The sequence below is a fragment of the Lonchura striata genome, chromosome 1 (assembly GCF_050655825.1).
Source record: "Lonchura striata isolate lonStrDom1 chromosome 1, ASM5065582v1, whole genome shotgun sequence".
Classification (NCBI taxonomy): Eukaryota; Metazoa; Chordata; class Aves; order Passeriformes; family Estrildidae; genus Lonchura; species Lonchura striata.
Genome location: NC_140703.1, coordinates 38,733,815 through 38,754,112, shown reverse-complemented (window position 1 = coordinate 38,754,112; position 20,298 = coordinate 38,733,815). Strand labels below are relative to the sequence as shown.

Below are 20,298 nucleotides of genomic sequence, written 5' to 3'. Positions count from 1 at the left end.
ACATTTTGATAATAATATAGGGTTTTTATTTTGCCATTTAATTTTCTTGACTATTTTATAAAAATAAAATTATGGATTTTTATGTTTCAAGGTAATCAAAATATGTTCATTAAGCTTTCTAAAAATTGATTTTCCCAAACACAAAAAAAAAATTGTCATTTTTTCAACTTTTCATTCTATTTCAAAATGAAAGAAATCCCAAAATCTGATTTATTCTGGAGGACAAATATTCTGTTTTGCATGTAGCTCTAGTCTCAATTCTTGCAGAATAAATTACTTATGTTCTTCTAGTCTTTCCATCAATTTAACTGCTTTGGTGTTGGTATTTTTCTTTTCATACCCTACAATTAAAAACAAAACAATACAAAACAAAACACAAAATCTGAAGTTTTTCAAGTCCCCATATTGGTGATGAAAATTAGATAATAGAATTTGTTTTTCACTGCAGCATTGCAAAGAGCAATCCCATTATTTTTGATTATGCTCGTCTCCGTGTTTGATTTTTTAATTAAAATTGCAATAAAGACATTTGGCTTTGAATACACTTTCTGAATTCATCACTGCCAAAGATAAAAAAAAGGTCAACCTATTTCTTATGCTATAATTGGGAGTATTTGTTTGTAAACTGTTTGGGAAGAAGAGAGAAACTGGGAATACTTTATTTCAAAAGAAAGTCATATTGACAAGAAGCACAGATGTTCCCAGAGATGATAAATAAGGATCTTTAAAAATCTGCATTTCAATCCTAAGCATGCAATAACATTTAAGAGTAAATTATGAAATGAGTAATCAGGTCAGATGTTGGAATGAAGAAGGATAAGGCTCTCACCTTTAAATGGTTTTTAGAAATGCAGTAATTAAATAATTCTGGAAATGCACGTTCAGTTTCCTGTCTGGAAAAATCAGTTTTTAATAAATCACACACTATTGGATGGAAAATAAGCACCCAAAAGTCTTTGGTTAGCCAACATATAGGAACATAATACTATTCACATGTTTCTCTGTATGGATCACGCTGGAGTGAATTATGTGTCTTCACTATCATGCACTGACATCTATCTGTAGGTGCATTGACATCTTAAGAGGGGAAAAAACGTCTTTTTTTGTCATTCTGTACCTCCACTTATACTTCTTTGGGATTGGTAGATTCTTTCTTCTGGTACCTACATGATGGGGGAACTAAGAACTTTTGTCACATTTTATCTTTGAAAACATATAACGAAAAGGAATAATTAAATTTCAAAAACTCTTCTATTAGAAAAAAAATTGAATTAGCAATTGGTGTTTATGCTGCTAAAAGAAAATGTCAACTTTTGTCTCAGGTGATCCGTAAAGGAGAAGTGAGTTGCTGTTGGACCTGCACTCCTTGTAAAGAAAATGAATATGTCTCTGATGAATACACATGCAAAGCCTGCCAGCTTGGCTCCTGGCCCAACGAGGACCTCACAGGTAAATGAGATGAGATTGTGCTTGTGTTGTCAATGAAATTGCTCATCTAATGAGCTGAAGAAACAAATGGCACATACAGGTCAGTATGAGGATGGTTTTGGTCAGAAGGAACATGGGGATAAATCTAAAATTTGAACTGAAGCTGATATTTATCTTCTGAATATGATCCAAGAATTATTCACATAGTTAAACTCCTTTCTAAAGACCTGAATTATTAGACGTTGAAAAAAAAGTCCCAATTTTGTATTCAGTCCTGTCCTAATGTCTAGCTGGTAATACAGATCTTACCCGTCCTATACAGAAAATAAGTGCTTATCAGAGAAGTTATTAAGAAATATCAAATTTAAGAGTTTTATTATCCCCCCAAGCAGAGGAATAGTGCACTACCTACTTTTTTAATCTGACAAAGTTCTGATTTATTTGCTGTAGTTACTGCTGCTAAAAGCTCAAGTTCTCCAAACAGGCTTTGGTTTGCATTAGTCCTTTGTTCATCAGAGTCTTCTGGAGCACAGTGTTCATCCTTGCCTTGGCATAAACCTCTATGCTCCTGCAGAATACCAGTTAGGCTTCTCTGGAGATAAATTTCTCCAACATTGTATCCCACAGCCTCTCTTCTTTATGACTAAGGAACAGAATTCAACTATTCAAACATTCAGAGCACAAGCCACTTCAAAACACTGCTCAGGGATCATGTTCTCACTGTGCCAGGCTTTGTATAAACACGGGGAGAAAAGAGAGTTTGTTTTTTTTTTCCAGAAGTCACAGACCTGATTTGCATATAGTTTCTGTGGATGAGGGGAAAAACTTTGAGGTGTGAGGGAAGACAAAGGAAAATGCAGTTTGCTACATGAATTTATGTAAGTGGGAGAGTGTAAGGCAAGGCTTGGCCTCTAGGCAGAATTTTATTTACAAAGTAAATCCTTTCCTGTTTAAGGACTGTTGCATTGCTCTGATAAATGAGCTTGGCTGCCAAATTATTGCAAGAATATTATTTAACTTTTGAAATGATGGAGTACTTTTCAGAAAATATCAAACATGACACTTTCCCCAAGAAAAACACCTTTCAGCTGAGAAAACTGGACTAGCAGTAAAATGGACTTTCAAGTTCTGCTGTGTCTATGCTCCCATAGCTCTGCTCCCCCAGTTCTGCCTCCCTGGGCAACCAGCAACCAGCCAGCAAAGTCTTCTTCTTTCAGGGAAAGATTTATTATGACAGGAGAATGAAGAAGGGGAGAAAAAGCGAACAGGTTGCAAGTATTCCAAAAGCAGAGTATTGAAGATGTGGTTACAATGTGAGGTAGACTTCTCAGAAGCTTCCAAAGGCCACATTGCAGGGACCAGGTTACTGCACCAGGCTGGTCTGTTCTTGAAGGTCAGCTAGTGCAACTGGTCAGCTCTTCAGCCTCCAGGGATTTTGTCTGAGATATTGTAGATCCCATCTCATACCCTTGCTTAGGTGAGCACCTGAGGTTTTACCCAGCTTAGATCAGCTAAAAAAGAAACTGCTACAAGTCAGTTAGGAGGGCATTTGTTCTAAGTGTCAGCAGAGAATCCAGAGAACCAATGGCAGGAAGGAGCTGTCCACTGGCTTGGTGAAATTTGTGTAATTAGACACCAAGTACCATGTGTAAGGCAAAGTGGAGTGACCAGGCAGCTAAGTTGACCCTCAGGTTCTGTGCTTTGAGCTGGCTCCCCAGGACATACAAATTCCCATGGTTCAATCACTACATGGTGTTGTGGTCTCATGGGATGATTCATCCTCTGAAAGTCTCACTTTCCCCTCAGAATGGAAAAGTGGGATGGGTTGATCAAAAGATTTCATAGGTTAAGTCAATGGCTTTCCACTTATCAGTGATTGTTTTTAAGGAAATCAGTTGTATTTTTACTTAAGCCAACTGATTTATGCATTACACAAGCAAACATTTTGTGTTTGTTTGCAAAATTACATTTTGCAAACCATTTGTCTGGCTTCAGACATATATTTTATGCCTTTATGGGGACCAAAATCAATCTGTACACAAAGAAACCCTTGACATCAGTGCCAAGCAATGTTCCTCAGGAGATCTAACATTTGTTCCTCAGCCAGGCACAAATTTTTCAGGCCCATTTGGAAGCCAAACTCCTCCCCTCTTTGGCCTCCATGAGTACAGCTGATGGAATGTGCCCTCCTAGTAACAGGACACCAATCTCACAACTTCAGAGCTGCCTAGTCCCCACCCAGGTGATTATTGGCATGATGGCTGGATCTTGTCTTATTTAACTTTGAATCACAAAGAGATTTTAAGAAACCCATTCCCAGTTTATCCATACAAAATAATGAGCTGTATTTTTAATGATCATATTGCTAGTGCCAACTTTTGCGCTTATAAAATGCCACTCAATCTTGTTTAAAACATAGGATTTAGTAATAAATGTGCATTAAAAGTAAGGAGAGGTTGGTTTATTTTATATTCTGTCAAGGAAATTTCCTTTCTGTTCATTGAAGTATACAGCAATCTCCTTGAAATGTCCCTACATCTGATACTGCAGCATACTAAGTCTTTTTGCTGCTTGATAAAGCCATTTCCTAGGAAATGTCAGCTCCACAAGGCTACACATACAAAACCTCATTAGAATAAGTCTTCCCTGCATGATCACCTTCAGATGAGGGTCCTGTAAATTTATCAGCCACGCATCTGAAATGGCTTTCAACATGGAACTGCACCTCACTGTTTGCCAGAGATCTGACCTTGGATAAAAACCTATTTGGAATCCTTTCTTGGCTCACATAACAAAACATTGCTTACATCTTTCTTTTGCTCAATGATCAGCATCAGTTTTGTGCCACAAAGTTCACTAAATAAAACATGTAATGGCAGGGATGTTTCTGACAGAAAGGAAGATAGATTAATGCACTTTTTCAGCCACCTATTGAATATCGGAATTCAGATGCAGCAGGGGGAAGACAGAAGGGATGCAATATGTGTAGGAAAACAAAGTTATTCTCAGAACAGAAAAAGGCATTGAAGTGCTGAAGTACAGAAAGGTACAGAGAATCCAAAGGTAGTGGAAAAGGTAAGTGGGATCAAGAGTTTTTCTTGATTAAATCAGTTACTGGGAAATGTCTCCACCTAGAAGTGAAGGTCAGGCAAGAAAAAGTTAATTGCCCATATTTTTTTTTTTGCCACAAATTTCAAATTGTTTTTGCATGCAAAATTCCTCAGGGATCAGGCACCTCATTGGACAGAAACCTAGTAACTTGCTTCCTTTTCTTAAGATTTATATATACTATCCCAACATGTACCAGAAGTAATTTTCTTCCTCCTGACTTAATATCAAGTTATGCTTCCCAATCTGCTGTAGCCCCTCTACATCACCAATTTACACATTCATAGCTGAGCCACAGACTCAGTAACTCAGTGGTTTAAATCCAGAAGTATATGCCAGTCACTCCACTTCTCCTCAAAGCTCTCCTTTGCAGAAGATTCACAGAATTTACAGCAGGTGGAAGAGAAATAGATGCCATGCAAGTTTAGATACAGGTGGAGGGATTTACTTAGTGCTGATGGCCAACACTGATGCTGATTTTTCAAAAGCTTTAGGAGAATCTGAGGATGTAACTTTCTGCATTCAAAAATGGTGGTCTAGAAAGACCAAATAAATTTTCTTAAATGGCTCAGAGCTTTTTCATTGTATGTAGTATCATCTTGGTTCCGTTACCAATAACGTTTAAGGACTTCTTTGAGGTGAGAAAGAAGAAATTATTCTGTCTTTCTGACATTTAAGGACAGCATACAACAATACCAAAATCAAAGTTTTCTCTAGTGACCTCAGGAATGGCAAGAAAATTAGATTATATTAATTTCAGTGACAATTGGATTATTTTCAGATTGTACTGACATTTTTCTAAGTCTCGATGTATTTCAAATATGCTGACTATTTGATTTTCTTAATTGGATTCCCATGGAAATAGGAGCTTAACTATTTACACCTCTTGAAATGGTTTCTTTGCCATTCAAGGGTGAGAGTATATATCAGAAATATATATTTTTTTCTATAGCTACAAAAATGCTTTCAGCAAATAAAGTAAAGCCAGGAAAACAGTATCAAGATTTTGCTGCCCATCTGGAAGTAACAGATAAGAGATAGATTATCCAAAAAACCCTTGGATGGAAAGGACTAAAAAATGTGTGTGGCAGGGTCTGAGCCTCTGTTGTCTCATAAGACTGGATTTTGCCCCTCATCCAAGCAAAAGGTGATTAATCTCTTGCCCAAAATATTTTCAAAGAGTAACTGCTTGCTCCCATCAGGCTGCTTCCTTGTATTCCCTCTTGCAAAAATATCTTAGCCATGGGTGATTTCAGCAATTGTCTGACTCAGATCAAAACACAATTTAGTCTGTGTTGACATTGAATTTTCTGCTGAAACCTTACTAGGATCTTGCTTTTGATCATAATTGTTAAGGCTATAATTGAGACTGAGGGTAGGAGAACACAGTTTTCATCTGGTAATTTTTAGCGTTATAAATGCAGATCAGCAGAGATAATGTTCTGTTTTCTGTGCCCTTTATTTACCTTTCCTTTTTCTTACTCCAAATGAAATGTAACCATTGCCATAAGTCACTTTCACTCTATTCCTCTTGGAAAAGGTATATGTGATTGAGTTAAGGCTTCAGGTGGCAGTATTATGACCAGGATCTCATTTTCTGCTCCCTTGGTTCTGGGTTTGCACACTTTCTTTCCTCAATTCCAGATAGGGTATGAACTTCAGCTTCCAGTCCAGCATGAGCCACATAGAATTCCAGGCTCAAATGAGCTCACTCAATATTGCTGAGCTCAACAAGCAAAGCTTGGAGGCTCCCTGGCTGGATGAACGGGAACTCAACAGCAAAGCCAGAAGGATCCACTTGTAATTGTGCCTTATGTTATGGAAAGTTTGCATTTGGAACCAAACATTTGCAACACACAGAGCCAGCACTTCTTAGTGAAACTTATGTCAAAACAGTAGAGCTGGCATAAGGATAGACCTGATTGTTGTAATTCATCAGTTGCTCCCGTCACTCTGCACACTTGTGTAATTAAGGAATAATTTCCCATATGGTCACGAAGTAACTTTAGTGTACTTTATTATAGCATTCATGGACTTGCCTCTTACTGCAATGCACAGCTAAATCCACATATTCCAGTTACTGGGGCCTCAAGCCCCTGAGCTGCAGGTGCTCCAGCTTTCATGGTTTAAGATGTGACCAACACCAAATCCTGCCCTGCAGAGGTGGCAGAATACACACATGCCCACATGCTGCCTCTGATGACATTTTACTGAAACTATCTTTTGCTGATAGTTTCAGTAAAATGCCAGTCTGGGAGCTGCAGCAGCTAAGAAAACACCTCTACATGCCCTGCTATTGCAGCAAGTTCAAAAAGTCCCGTCAGAGTAGGGCACAAGACTGGTGACTAGAGTAATTTACCACAGCACCAGAGCAAAGTTCTCACATGTTAATGTCCTCCCAGATAGTCCAGATTCCATGTGAAAGTCAGGGGCCTGCTACGTCCCTTAGGACACTGGAGAGTGAAATACTTTGTTTGGATAATATTGGTGCTGAAAAAAATAAACAAATTATAAAAGCTAACTCATGAGCTTTATGCAGATTTTTATTCTGATGCTGACATTTTTTGCATCTCAGCTTTCCATATATGTGGAAGTCTAAATAACTTATCAAGATATCCCTCTTCCATCTTTTGGGATTATAATGAGAGAAAAAGTTAGAAGCATAAAATATTTCATAACATAACATAAATAGACTTTGAATATTGAGTGTTAAATACCATATGTGGCTGGTTTTGTTTGTTTTTCAACCTTGAAGTTTGGACTTCTGATAACCTTGGGAGGATGTCTGAAAAATTACCAAGAAAACCAAATCTATTTTAACAGGTCAAACTTGGTGACCAGGATGCCAAATCCAAATGAAAAATATTTAGAACTTATTAAGGCAGCAGAAATTTTCTGCCAGTTTTAGTCTCCATGTGCAGATTTAGTGAGCTTTAGCTCATGATGTTAACTTAAGAGAATTTGTTGAATTACCTTCACTTTTCAGAGTCAATCCTATTCACAATCCTATTCTGTCATGTTTACCTTTGAAAATAGTTTAGTTATGTATTTTACATTGGTTACCATGGAAGGGATTTCTCAGTGCTAAGCTAATACATTTTTATGGATGCTGAAGGTATCTTCTAGGTGTCAAGGCTGTAATAACAAATTAAAACAGTGCTAAGAATCAAATCCACAGAAAATATGGTCTATAATATAGTGCTTTATGTCTGTAAACTCTTCTCCCAGATGAACTAATTTTAAAGCAATATGAAAGATCAGAAATAAGGGACAAATTTGCCTCTACAGAAAGAGAACAGTATGCTAATAGACCTACTAACTGACCTATGGCAGTGATCAGGCCTTCAAGAGCATTTCTTCTCCTTGTTCATGGCAAAATTTAGTCCATCCATGAAGTAGCTAGAGGCTTTTCCAAAATATCAGAAACTTTTTTCTCAGAAGAAAAGTACATAAAAGAACATAATAGCAGTTTTATGTCAATTTTACTGGAGCTCCAGGCACCCTTGAGTACAGAACAATTTGACACCTGCTCCAAACTGGACTGGGTCCAAACAGCCTTTCCCCAAGCCAAAGACCACCTTAGTGCCTCAGCATACTGTGGGCACTGTAGGACAAGACTGATGGCTTTGTTCTACCTGTTTCTGTGCCAGCTAGGAGAGAAAATTTTCCAGGTGCTTGGAGACATTGATAAAGTGTAAGACATAGGATGTGGGGCATTGTCATGGCTATTGACAGGAACGAGTTCTTTTTGTGGTACTATTTTTCAGCTTTTGTCTTGGTATAGTCCTGGTCATCAATCTAACATGAACACTCACAGTGCTGTTTTCCCATCTTTCTTTTACTTGATCTAGCTGTTCTTCTCTGAAAAGTGCCATTGTCAGAAACCATTACCTGCAAAATTATATGAAAACTTCACCAAGCATTGTTTCATGAAGATGATGCAGTCTTTAAATCTTAATTGAGGGATAAATCATTGCAAAGTTTAGCAATCTCCTGGTAAAGTATACTCAGTGATGGGAAAAATACGACAAGTTTTCAACTCTTCTCTCAGGTATTTCATCAAGAGAATGTAAAAAGAGTAATAAAGCAAGGAAGGCATGAAATAGTCTGAAACTAATGAGAAACACTTGGTTATGATTCACCTCTTCTACAATGTTAGAAATGAGGCAAAATTTAGCCCCTATCATTGTCTGCATGCAAAGGCCAGATGCCCGATAAAGACCTTTTCTCCTCAAATCTCCTATCAAGAATATGTAGCATGTTAGCAGCTAGAAACTATTTGTTTCTACAAAATATTTGTTAAATCTTGCTAAAATCAGAAATAGATGTAGAGGTCACTTACTTATAGAACTTCCTGGGAAGAACCCACAATAGGATATCTGCACACAACAGAGGATTCCTTCTTGTTTTCACGTTTTTTTAATACTCTCACTTGTGTAAAATGCTGATTTTTATGATGTGATTAATATGCTACTTGAGACTTGAAAATGTCAGAAAGAAATACAGTGTCTCCCTCACACTGAATACTGAATAAGTAAACCCATAAAACCAGCAAGAGTTAAAACGGTATCATTAACTAATGCAGTGAGAATGTTTGATGAAAGTCTAATATATTTCTTATATTTAGGTGTGCTAATAATTTTATTAATGCAAAAGAAAGCTTTTCACATAAAAGGCAATTATGGATGGCAAATTAATCTGTATTCAGTAAGGAGTCCAATTCTCTTACACCAAAGTGACTGCAAATTTGTATACTTTAATTGTACTACTATCACAGACTCATTGACTCCAGCTGCAGTGATTTTTCACTCTTTTCAAGAACACAGAAGTATGTGCCTTGTACTTTTGCCACCTCATTGAAGGTATTATATCTTCAAAAATATTATTTCTGTAGAGATACAGAATGCAAAGATACTTGGAGAAGAAAGGAGCTAGGCCTAATATCTAACCATACTGTTTAATGAAATTATTTTTACCACTAAGAATGCTAGTGGCAGATTTGGAAAACTCTAAACTCCACATAAAATACAGGAAAAGGCATACAATAAATCTCACATGTAGAAATTCCCAAATTATAATCCTGATATCTACATTTACTCCTGCTCAATCCATTGAGATCTCAGGTTGCCTAATTAATTGAAATTTCCTGGCATCCACATATCCAGCAGACAGTCCTAACTACTCTCACTGCAGAAAATACAGAAGTGAGCACCTGGCACTTCATCTTCACAGAGTGAAGTGCCTTGTCACAAGCTACAAATCAGGATGACACTCTCCTCCATGACCTAAGCAGAAAACAGCAACATGATTACAAAAATACAAAATTTTGAAATAATTTAAATGCTGCAATCAAGCTGAACACTAGTATAGGGGAAATAAAAGCTTTTAGCTGCATTTTCTCTATTCCATCATCCACTCCCTGCTGTCCTGCCCTGTCTGGCAATGCCAGCAGTAATATCAGAATCCAGAATATCAAGGTGTTCCCCTTTTTTATTACTGTATTTTGTCCAGCTGAGATGGAGTTCAGTTTCCCCACAGCAGCCCTCAGAATGCTGTGCTTTTCATTGGTAGCTAGAGACACGCTGATAACACAGCATTTTTCCAGGCTGTCTCTCCAACATGCCTCCCTCACCAGTATGCTGGGCACAAGCAAGACCTTGTGAGAGAGCACAGCCAAGACAGCTGACCCTATACTATGTCTGCTCAGCAACAAAACCTAAGAGAAAGGTATGGGTGTGTACATTTTTTGTTATGATATTTTTGTTCTGGAGCAACTGCTACATTTACTGAAGCCCTACTTCCCAGGAAGTACCTGGATATCGCCTGCTGATGGGAAGTAGAGAACAAATCTTTTGTTGGTAGATACTGGTATAATATATTCTGGTGGTACAAGACACAGAACATATCTGCATCTTGAGTGAAAGTCACGAAAACAAGCAAGGTAAGAGGACCTGAACAGAAGATTCAATTTTTGGAAATAAAATGCAAGGATGGATGCCATCATGTGCTTATGGCTGTAGTCAGCAGCACATCAACTATGTCTGCTCTGAAATCCTGGAAGAGATCATAGATTGGCCAGAAAGCAGAAATATCTATCCAGCCTTGACAGCACATACACAAAGGAGGGAAGAAGAAGGGATGCCAGCAACAAGTTTTCTGACAGCTTTTACTCCTGTCTATTGATCTGTACACTGTAGAATTAAAAGGCTTTTTGACTTCCTATGACCAAGATGCATAGAATGATTTACTAAAACCTATGTAAAACTCAAACCCAAGTGTCCTTAAATGGGTTGCACTCCTAATTCAGCTTTGTTGCTAATTTATTAACTTCAAATTTATTTCACAAGTTATATTAGATTTTAATTTTTCAGAAATTTCAGAAGGACGAGTAGTAGAAAAAAGAAATTAGTATAGTGTGCCATACCAAATTCCTATTACTTACGAGTCCAATTCTAGAAATTTTTTGTTAGAAAAAAGGTATCAAATCTGAGAAACATTTTTTTTTTTGAAAGAGTGTTAGAATCTGTAAGATTTCTCTCCACAATCATTTAGCAAATACCAATGTCCTTCATAGTGTACATTATAATTAGTAGGATTGACATCTAGTCCTTTAAGTGCAAATAGTATGCAGAAAACTCTGAAGCACTTTATACAGAGGTAGTGCAACTTGCTGTGGAAATTTGTTCATAAATTCCTATATTTCATAGAATTTAAAAGGCAACTTTGAACTGTGAGAGGTGACATCTTAATCAGCTTGGTCATCATGTTCTATTCCAGATAAAGTGTATTACTGAAATAAGCTGTCATTGAAATGCATTTATTGTGCCATTATATTGACATTATTTTAACACAATCTGAGCCTGCACTCCCCACAATGGCAGCTTCCTGTAAAACAAAAAAGAGAAATACCAGGAAAAGCACTAACTATCATTAAAGAATCTCACATCTACATACTTCAGTTTACCTTTCTCATTTTCTTTTCTGTAGGCTGTGACCTCATCCCAGTCCAGTATCTCAGATGGGGCGATCCCGAACCAATTGCAGCTGTTGTTTTTGCATGCCTGGGTCTGTTGGCCACGCTGTTTGTTACAATTGTGTTCATCATGTACCGTGATACTCCAGTGGTCAAATCCTCCAGCCGAGAACTTTGCTACATCATTCTGGCCGGCATATGCTTGGGTTACTTGTGCACTTTCTGTCTGATTGCAAAACCTCAACAGATTTACTGTTACCTTCAGCGAATTGGCATCGGCCTCTCGCCAGCGATGAGTTATTCTGCTTTAGTAACTAAAACCAACCGCATTGCAAGAATCCTGGCTGGAAGCAAGAAGAAGATCTGTACAAAGAAACCTAGGTTCATGAGTGCCTGTGCCCAGCTGGTTATTGCATTTATCTTGATATGTATACAATTAGGCATCATAGTTGCCCTCTTTATAATGGAGCCACCAGATATAATGCATGATTACCCAAGCATTCGAGAGGTCTACCTGATCTGTAACACCACCAACTTGGGTGTTGTGACTCCCCTTGGATATAATGGGTTATTAATTTTGAGCTGCACCTTTTATGCATTTAAGACAAGAAATGTCCCAGCTAATTTCAACGAAGCAAAATATATTGCCTTCACCATGTACACCACCTGCATCATTTGGCTGGCTTTTGTGCCAATATATTTTGGAAGCAACTACAAGATAATCACCATGTGTTTCTCAGTGAGTCTGAGTGCCACGGTGGCCCTTGGCTGTATGTTTGTGCCCAAGGTCTACATCATCCTCGCTAAGCCAGAGAGGAATGTGCGCAGTGCATTCACCACATCGACGGTAGTCCGCATGCACGTAGGGGATGGAAAGTCATCTTCAGCTGCCAGCCGCTCCAGCAGCCTGGTGAACCTGTGGAAAAGAAGGGGATCATCTGGTGAAACGCTTAGGTAAAGTTTTCTAATATGGGAGTGTGGGGAGGCAATTGTGGTCTTCTGAGAATTACTAATAGTGGAAAGACAAAGGGAAGTGTGCTAACTTCCTTTGACTCTGCACTGGGAGTGGAGTGAGTCCTCTCTTCCATATCTGCAAGTTTTGAGTTTTATTTAGCCAAAATGCTGTGCAAAAATTGTTGACAAAGAAATGAGAAAACAAAGTTGGAAGTTCTGGCTGTGACAGCTGTGCATGAATCTAGGGAGAAAAACAAGATTGTAGGAGGAAAAAAAAACAAGATAATAAGAAATACAACTCATTGCCTTGTCCTGAATGCACCCATTTGCAATCTCTTTCCCTTAAATGAACTTCATAGTGTCTGTATTTTGTATCTAGTGACAGCAGTAAAACAGGGCTGCTGCCAGAGCTCCATTATCGAGGTGGTGTGTTAAACACAAGAGTCATTGTGAGCAGCCACTCTAAGGCATCTAAGGATTTGCTTCGTATGACTCTTCTGTTACACCTTTTATCTCCTGTTCCCTTGATTTTCTTTTCTTATACTATCTCTTCCTAATTTCTTTCTTTTTGTCCTCACCTATCTTCTCTTCCTCACCTTTTTCTATAAACATCCTCCTAACACGAACAAATTCAGCTGCTCTGTCTACCCTTCCCTCCATTGAACAGATACTCCCTTGCAAGATGTTTCTTTGTTTCTTCCTAATGTGTTATTTGAATTCAGCAATCATGAAGACAACTTGTATGTTCAATGTATAAAAATTATCTTAAGTGAACACTAAAGAGAAAAGAGAGCTCTGGAGTGGAAACTGCCCTGCTCCATAAACAGAACCTGTAGGTGTGCACCTTGCCCTGTGGTTGGTTTTCATCCCTTGATCCTTTCACTTTTCATATGGATGCTATGAGAATAATTTAGGTTATTTAACTGCTAGCATTTAAAAAATTCTGTCAATATGAAACTGCAAAGAAGCAATTTTGTCATTCCTCAGCTATGTATGTCTAGTCTGGAAGTGATATGTAGCTAGATTTTTCTCCTCACTGAAACACACATGGATTTCAGGATTGATAATTTGAATATTTCCAGACATGTCATTATTCATAACTGCAGTTGTCATGGAACAAGGAAAATTTGTGTTTCCATTTATATGTGAACAACAATTTAGACCTGAAGGAGGACTTTATTAGTAATACCTGTAGGATATATTATGTCAAAGTGATTAATTTTTTCTGTCAGAATACTACTAATGATTTTCTTTCAGAGACTTTCAAGTGATACAAAAATGACCAGTCTATTACAAGGTATTTTATACCTATTATCAGTTAATGATGGGGTTTTTTTTCCAGTTCCTTTCCAGGTGCAGAGTAGGATGATATTTTCAAATGATAAATCATTTTTCAGATTAAGTGATAGTTACCTGAAATATCCTTGTCTGCAGCTTTTGTATCTATATATAAATGACCTGAGGTATTTGAATTAGAAGTGCTGTAGCAACTTTTGGGACTGTTAAAAGAGTCATTCTTCAAAATATGTCTTCACTAAATGGCACGCTTCATTGACACCATTCTTATTTTCCCTCCCTTTTGCTGCAGAACTCATTTGCCACCTTGCAACCTTTTTACTCAACAAGATGAAGTTATAGGTGACAGAAAGATCTTGGTCTTGGGAAGGAATTTTTTGTCATCTGTTCAGGTCTGGTTTGGAAAGATGTTCCTCTAAAATCTTTGTTTTGTTCTGAAAAGCAAAGAGCATACCCCATTATTAAATATCCTAAATGACAAGATTTGTTTTCTTCTTTTTGAGGATTCTCTTCATTTTTTACATCCCTCAGTGTGTAGATAATATCTGCAGTAGGGAGATATTAGCAGAATATAATAGATCTTCAACAACAAAGATATATTTTTCAATAGCACTGTCTTGGGAATTACTTCAATCCAAAATGGCTTTGAGAGTGCCTAATATGTGTGTGTAGGGATGAAAATGGCAGCAGAAAGCTGATACATTGACATATTTTCGTGGATACAAAGAACTTGAACTTTGCATTTGAAACTTGGAGAAAAACTTTCATGTCATCAGCAGTGTTCATCAATGCACAACACTGGAGCAAAGATCCTCCTGATACATGTGTCTAAATCCCCAGCCGGTTAAGCTGTGATGGTGCCACTGAGTTTAGTAGTCCCCAGTCAGTGTGTGCCTGAAGGATCTAGGCATCCAAGAGCAAAATTATTCCATCGATCCTAGGCAATTCTCTCTAGTCAATACCAATTTGATTACATGAAAGAGACTCCTAAAAGATGATGAGTACATTTAAAATGGTGTTCAGGACTTCATCTAGGTCTGGTATAATCTCCAAGAAACTATAGAACGCCACTGTCAGTTTCAATTCCATTTAGTGTAGAAAATGAGCAAACAGAGTTCCAACATTTTACTTGATAATCAAACATTTCTTTGAAAAAAAATCTGGTTACACAAAAAAAAAGAGGTTTCAAGGTATTATTCAGTACAATGCTCAAAAGATTGTTTTGAAAGTTATTCAAGTAAACACCAAAGTATTCAGAATCAAAGGAAATATGCACTAGAACTTCATGGCATTATTTAAATAGCTCAGAAGGGTTTTATAAAAAGAGAGTGAGTCACTGTTGAATTTTAAAGAAACATGCTATTTAAGTCGCCAGTGCATAGAGGGGCCTCTATCATTAGCATTTTGCTTCTTGACACTAATTTATAGCACAGTGTAGCATTGCATCAAATCATTGTCAAACAGATAATGCCAATGCTCAATTCAGAGCTTTCACATCAGCCGCAAAGTGACAGATAACAAGACTGCTTTTGCCTAAATAAAGCAATGCATCTGTTACTGTCCTAAATGACTTTTTGCATGGGGTGTTCTTCAATTAAGAAAACCCAGGCAAGCTGTATGTTGCAATGAATCTTCACATACTGAAAAATGTAGAAGGAGAGAGTAAAACTATTCATTACCAAGTGAAATGAAAACCATTTCATGAAGGCTATTGTGATTCAGCAGTACTCACCAGAAGATATTCTGCCCTCATTTAACGTAGGGTTAACAGACCTGATGTTATCAGAAGTGATTTCACAAAGGCAAATACTACAGAGCTGGAGTCAAAGCCATATAACTGGTGTAGAGAGGCATCTGGAATTTCTGATCCCAGTCATCCTACCATTTAGTTTCATAGAGACTAGGAAGGCCATAAATACATTGAGTAAATCTTAAATTGAGGTGCCAGGAATTATTATCACATATTATATCACAGCCTTTTTGCAAGGGTTGAAAATACAGGGCTAATTTATCCTCTCCTCACTCTCAGATAACTCACTATTCCATGTAAGATAAAGGCTGTATATTTCTGTGGCAAGAGCTGCTATTATGATGTTTCTAGTCAGGACTGCACATTAAAGGGTATCAGTCATGTTACACTGACCTGGAGAATAGTACAGATGTTCAAAAGCTCCTCTTAGCTTTCTAATATCATCCCTCTGGATTTCACACATAAAATTAAACACTAGTTGTTAATGTCTTCTGGAAGGTGTCTTTAAATGTCACACATGCTCCATTTTCCAAGTTTCACACACGTGTCCCCACAACTACCTGAAGAATAGCAAGATTTCTCGCCTTTACAGCAAGTAATAAACTGTTCTGAGTAACCAGCATAGTATTAAATACTGTCTTTTGCATATTTATGTGCTGTTTTAGTCTTTAAAATCCTACCGGTATTTTTCTCAAAAGAGAGAAGCCTATAGATGTTTAGTACAAGCCAGAAGTACCCTCCTGAAACAAAACAAGACAGACTACCATCTTCTTAATCAGTAACTAAGCCAGAAGATTGAGCAGCACTTTCAATATGCAAACCAGGCAGGCAGCTACGAATGCTCTAAAGGAAAGAATCATCACCACCTCAGCCAGATAATGTTAGGTATATTTAAGATACATTTGCTGTGTTTTGTGCCTAATTACTCCATAAAGCTGTGCACAGCACAATACTAGACAACAGAATAACTGTGCACATAAATTTCTGCACCTTATCATAGACACTTCTCTCACAAATCTTTTTGAGACTAAAGCTTAATAAGTTGGTGTGGCAGTGATATTTTATTCTACTTGGATTTACTATGCAATGAAGTGTTTCCTAAATATTTAAACATAGCCTATGATTGTCAAACTAAGCAGAATGCTCACCTGTTTTTTAATGTATTGTCTCATCCACTTAAGAAGTTTGTCCTGCATTGTATGACTACAGAACTGAGTATTACTCTGTGCGCATCTCCAGAAGTGATAGTACTGACAGCTTTCCTCCAGGACTGGGGATCCCTTGTCCTAGTGAGCCAAACTCACCATTAGGAGAAGGACAAATTTTTTCTTCTAGAAGTTGCCATCATTTTGGTTTATCTTCCTAAACATAAATAAAGACACTCACACATCCACCTCAGAGTCAGGTTTCTCCCCCTCAAGCATTACACTGCTACATCAGAAAAAGCCATCAGGTGCCTGGGCTCACATGTTGTTAATTGCCATTCTGTTTCTCCTATGAAGAAAATATGGTAAGCAGGGTAGAATTTTTCCACTGAATTGCATTCAGTCCTGGATCACCAGTGTCTATAGTTAGTGTATAATTAGACATCAGGCAGTCCCAAACTGTGCCAAAATGAAATATTTTGCAAACAGGTGTCTACCAACACACTGAGTGCTCTGTTTCTGCAAGGAGCAGCTGATTTTCTCACTTCTCTATTCTCTTCCTGCTTATGATTGGCTATAGCTATTTTGTTACAATTATAATAGGAGCTATTTTGGACCAAAAAATAGAAAAATATGCTTGGATCAGCCTAGAAGCTGACATTTATAATTAGAAATATTCCGGTCTAAGTACTATATAATGCATCTGCACTCCATATTTCAGCACTAAAATTTTGGGATGAGCTTTTTCAGAAGTGGGAATTAAAGTTTCTCTTTTTTTTTCCCCACAAGAAATTCTTAAAACAATACTTCTAAAGTTGAATATTAATAAAAGCCATGTAAAGTACTGAAAAATACTAAGTGAATCAAAAATATGAAAACTTCAAGGTTTCACTACTGCTATTCTGCATTATGAAGAAAGTCCTGGGCAGACATTGATTTTCCAGACAAATGGGAAACCCCACCGGAATAAACTTCTGCAATTATTATACACACCATGCCAAGGTCCCCAGGATGCAACCCATGCAATTCCCCCTATCTAGATATCAACTTTTCAGTGGCTGAAAGCCACATAAATTAATAAGCAGATAGATGTGAAGTCATGACCATCGAGTTGTGATCAAATATTTTTGTATGTGTATGTATTATTAGCATGAGCATTTCAAATGTAAATGGGACAGATTCAAATCTCCTATGCCTCAGTAACTTGCCTGAGACATGAAACAAGCGTGTTGTTTGAAACAGAGCTTTTAGTCCAGTAAAGAAGATGGAGTACAAGAAAATCTGAGAGATTTTTTTGTGGAAAACTGAAGCTGTTTCTCATTCCTCACATAGAGACCCATTAGGAAAGATACTGATTCTATTGAGACATTTTTATAGTGCAAGTGCCAGTTTTGTCTTCATATATATACATCTTGAACAATTTCTCTGACACATTTTGAACCATGATAAAAGAACACTGCACCTCACTTCCATACTAATTTTTAAAAACTTTTTATTTACCAGACTTCTCCAGGACACAGCCTATAGGCTCATACTCAAAATTTTCATAGCCAAAAGTCTGAGATACTCCTGGTGATCTGATTGGTCATACAGTACACTAACATTAACATTCCATCAGGTCCATTGCCTGGCAAAACAAGGTAAAACATAACTTTCCTAAACATTAGACTAACAGTCATGCATTTCATGAAAGTCATCGGTTCTACAGTTTCTGCAGTTAGTTGAACTGATTGAAACTGGAAAACATGAAACTGGATATAGAACAAGTTGTAACCCCACAAGACTGAACTCAGAACTAGTGCATAACCTGTTGTATGGAGTAATATCAGCAGCTTGTAATGTATGACAGCATGGGTTGCTTTCCTAGTGGAACTTGATGGAGATGTTCTGTCTTGTATAAAATAAGCACTAATTGGAAAAGAAAAAAAAAAGAAAAAAAAGCATTGTAACAAAAAAAGAGATACTTTCTAGCCTGGTGAAAAGTAAAATGATTTTTAATGTCAGTTTTTAATGTAAGTCAATGTCAGAGGAGAGGTCCCATCCCACCTGTCATACCCATCAGACTGTTATAATAGCTTTACATTAAAAGATCTTTCCAATTACAGATTTATTTCACCATGGAAAAAAAAAAAAATGTGGGGGACATTATTTGAAATCCTGAAATTTTATAGATTGAAGAAATAATTTAGAGGTGATGTTTAGTGTTGCTAAACAGCTCTTGTGTGTACATAGAATTAATTGGGAGATTATCAAATAATATGAACTGGAAGAACTAATGCTTAAGTTACATTCTAGAAATGAATGGCACCAGTTTTCAACTAGTAACAGTGATAACAATGGCCAGCTTTTAGCCATTGCCCACCTCAATGCAATAAATCCTTTTAGAAACTGAAAAGTAGAAAATCTTCTCAAAACAGGACCACATATTACTGTAGGGCAAAAGATGTCACAGAAGAATCATTGTGCACCAAAAAATAAGTTAATGTTCCAGATGCTCTTTAATGGGACCCTTGATGACAAATTGCACAAAAGTGGTTAGATGCTTCTGTATTATGAGTTGATGGTCAGCAAGTGAGGGCTAAGCTTCTTACATGACTTAATTTAATTAGAGCAGATAACAATTTATATGAGGTGAAGGTTTGGTCCAATGGGTATTGTTCTTATTTTAAAAAATGAAAATCTAGGCATGGTGATACAAGATACTATTTGTTTGCTTCAGCCTTGCTAAAATTGAATTTTGATGCATACAGGATTAAAAAAACTGACTCTTCAGAGAAAGTCATTATCCTTTTGATGGATTAGTCTGTATTTATTAATGGATCATTTGGAGCTATTTTAATCTAATATGCTACAAAAATTTAGATTGAGAGATTACTGAATGATTTGAGTCCTTCACTTTTCCCTAAATAATTTAGTCTTGGTATCTTTCTGGACAAGCTTGATACTGTGATTAATTAAACTTCAAATACTCTAAAATGACTGAAGAATATTTTATAAAACTCAGTGAAAGGTATTACTAAAAACTTTTGATAAATTGCTGCTAAAACATTCCATCTCTATAATGAATTTATACTCTTGAATGACCTTATTACAATGGCTTTTGTGTACAGTGTTAGTGCTGTTGTTTTGAATTTTCCCCTCAAATTTAATTAAAATATTGATTGATTGATATAATTTTTTGGCTGCATTTACAGAGCACATGTCTTCAAGCCTAATATTTGATATTATTTATATTATTAAGACACTGTTACCATCATTTTGAAACAAATATCATAGCTGAAATCTCAAATTAAATGACATTGTGAACAGTTCCCTGCCTACTATTACCCACATATGCTTTAGGTTACAAAATGAAATCTTGCTACTCTACTGCAAAAAAGAAAAGGAAGGAATAGTGAAGATGGGACCCAAAAAAAGTTCTATATTTATTTAGGGAAAGAAAGAATTTCTATTTTTAATAGCAATGTTTATCCCTTTTACATATTTTTTTAATCTTCAAGCCTGTCTCCCAAAATTATGATGACAAATAAAGGCCACCATACAGTGTATCACCACTGTCCTTATCACACATGTTGGAGAGCACCCAGAGAAGGCAGCCATGCAGATGGTCTCATGTTCATTAGCATGCACCATGTAGGTCCTGT

General features: G+C 37.0%; 1 protein-coding gene across 10 annotated transcripts in view; it reads left to right on the top strand.

Annotated features, from left to right (window-relative positions):
* The window catches only part of GRM5 (glutamate metabotropic receptor 5), a 245,747-nt gene that overhangs the window by 204,020 nt on the left and 21,429 nt on the right, over positions 1 to 20,298 (top strand). For all 10 annotated transcript variants that reach the window (XM_085574766.1, XM_021545022.3, XM_021545018.3 and 7 more), the window contains 2 exons: positions 1,323 to 1,449; positions 11,524 to 12,463. In XM_085574766.1, the coding sequence (XP_085430892.1) occupies positions 1,323 to 1,449; positions 11,524 to 12,463 (1,067 nt within the window). The remainder of the gene's footprint in view (positions 1 to 1,322; positions 1,450 to 11,523; positions 12,464 to 20,298) is intronic.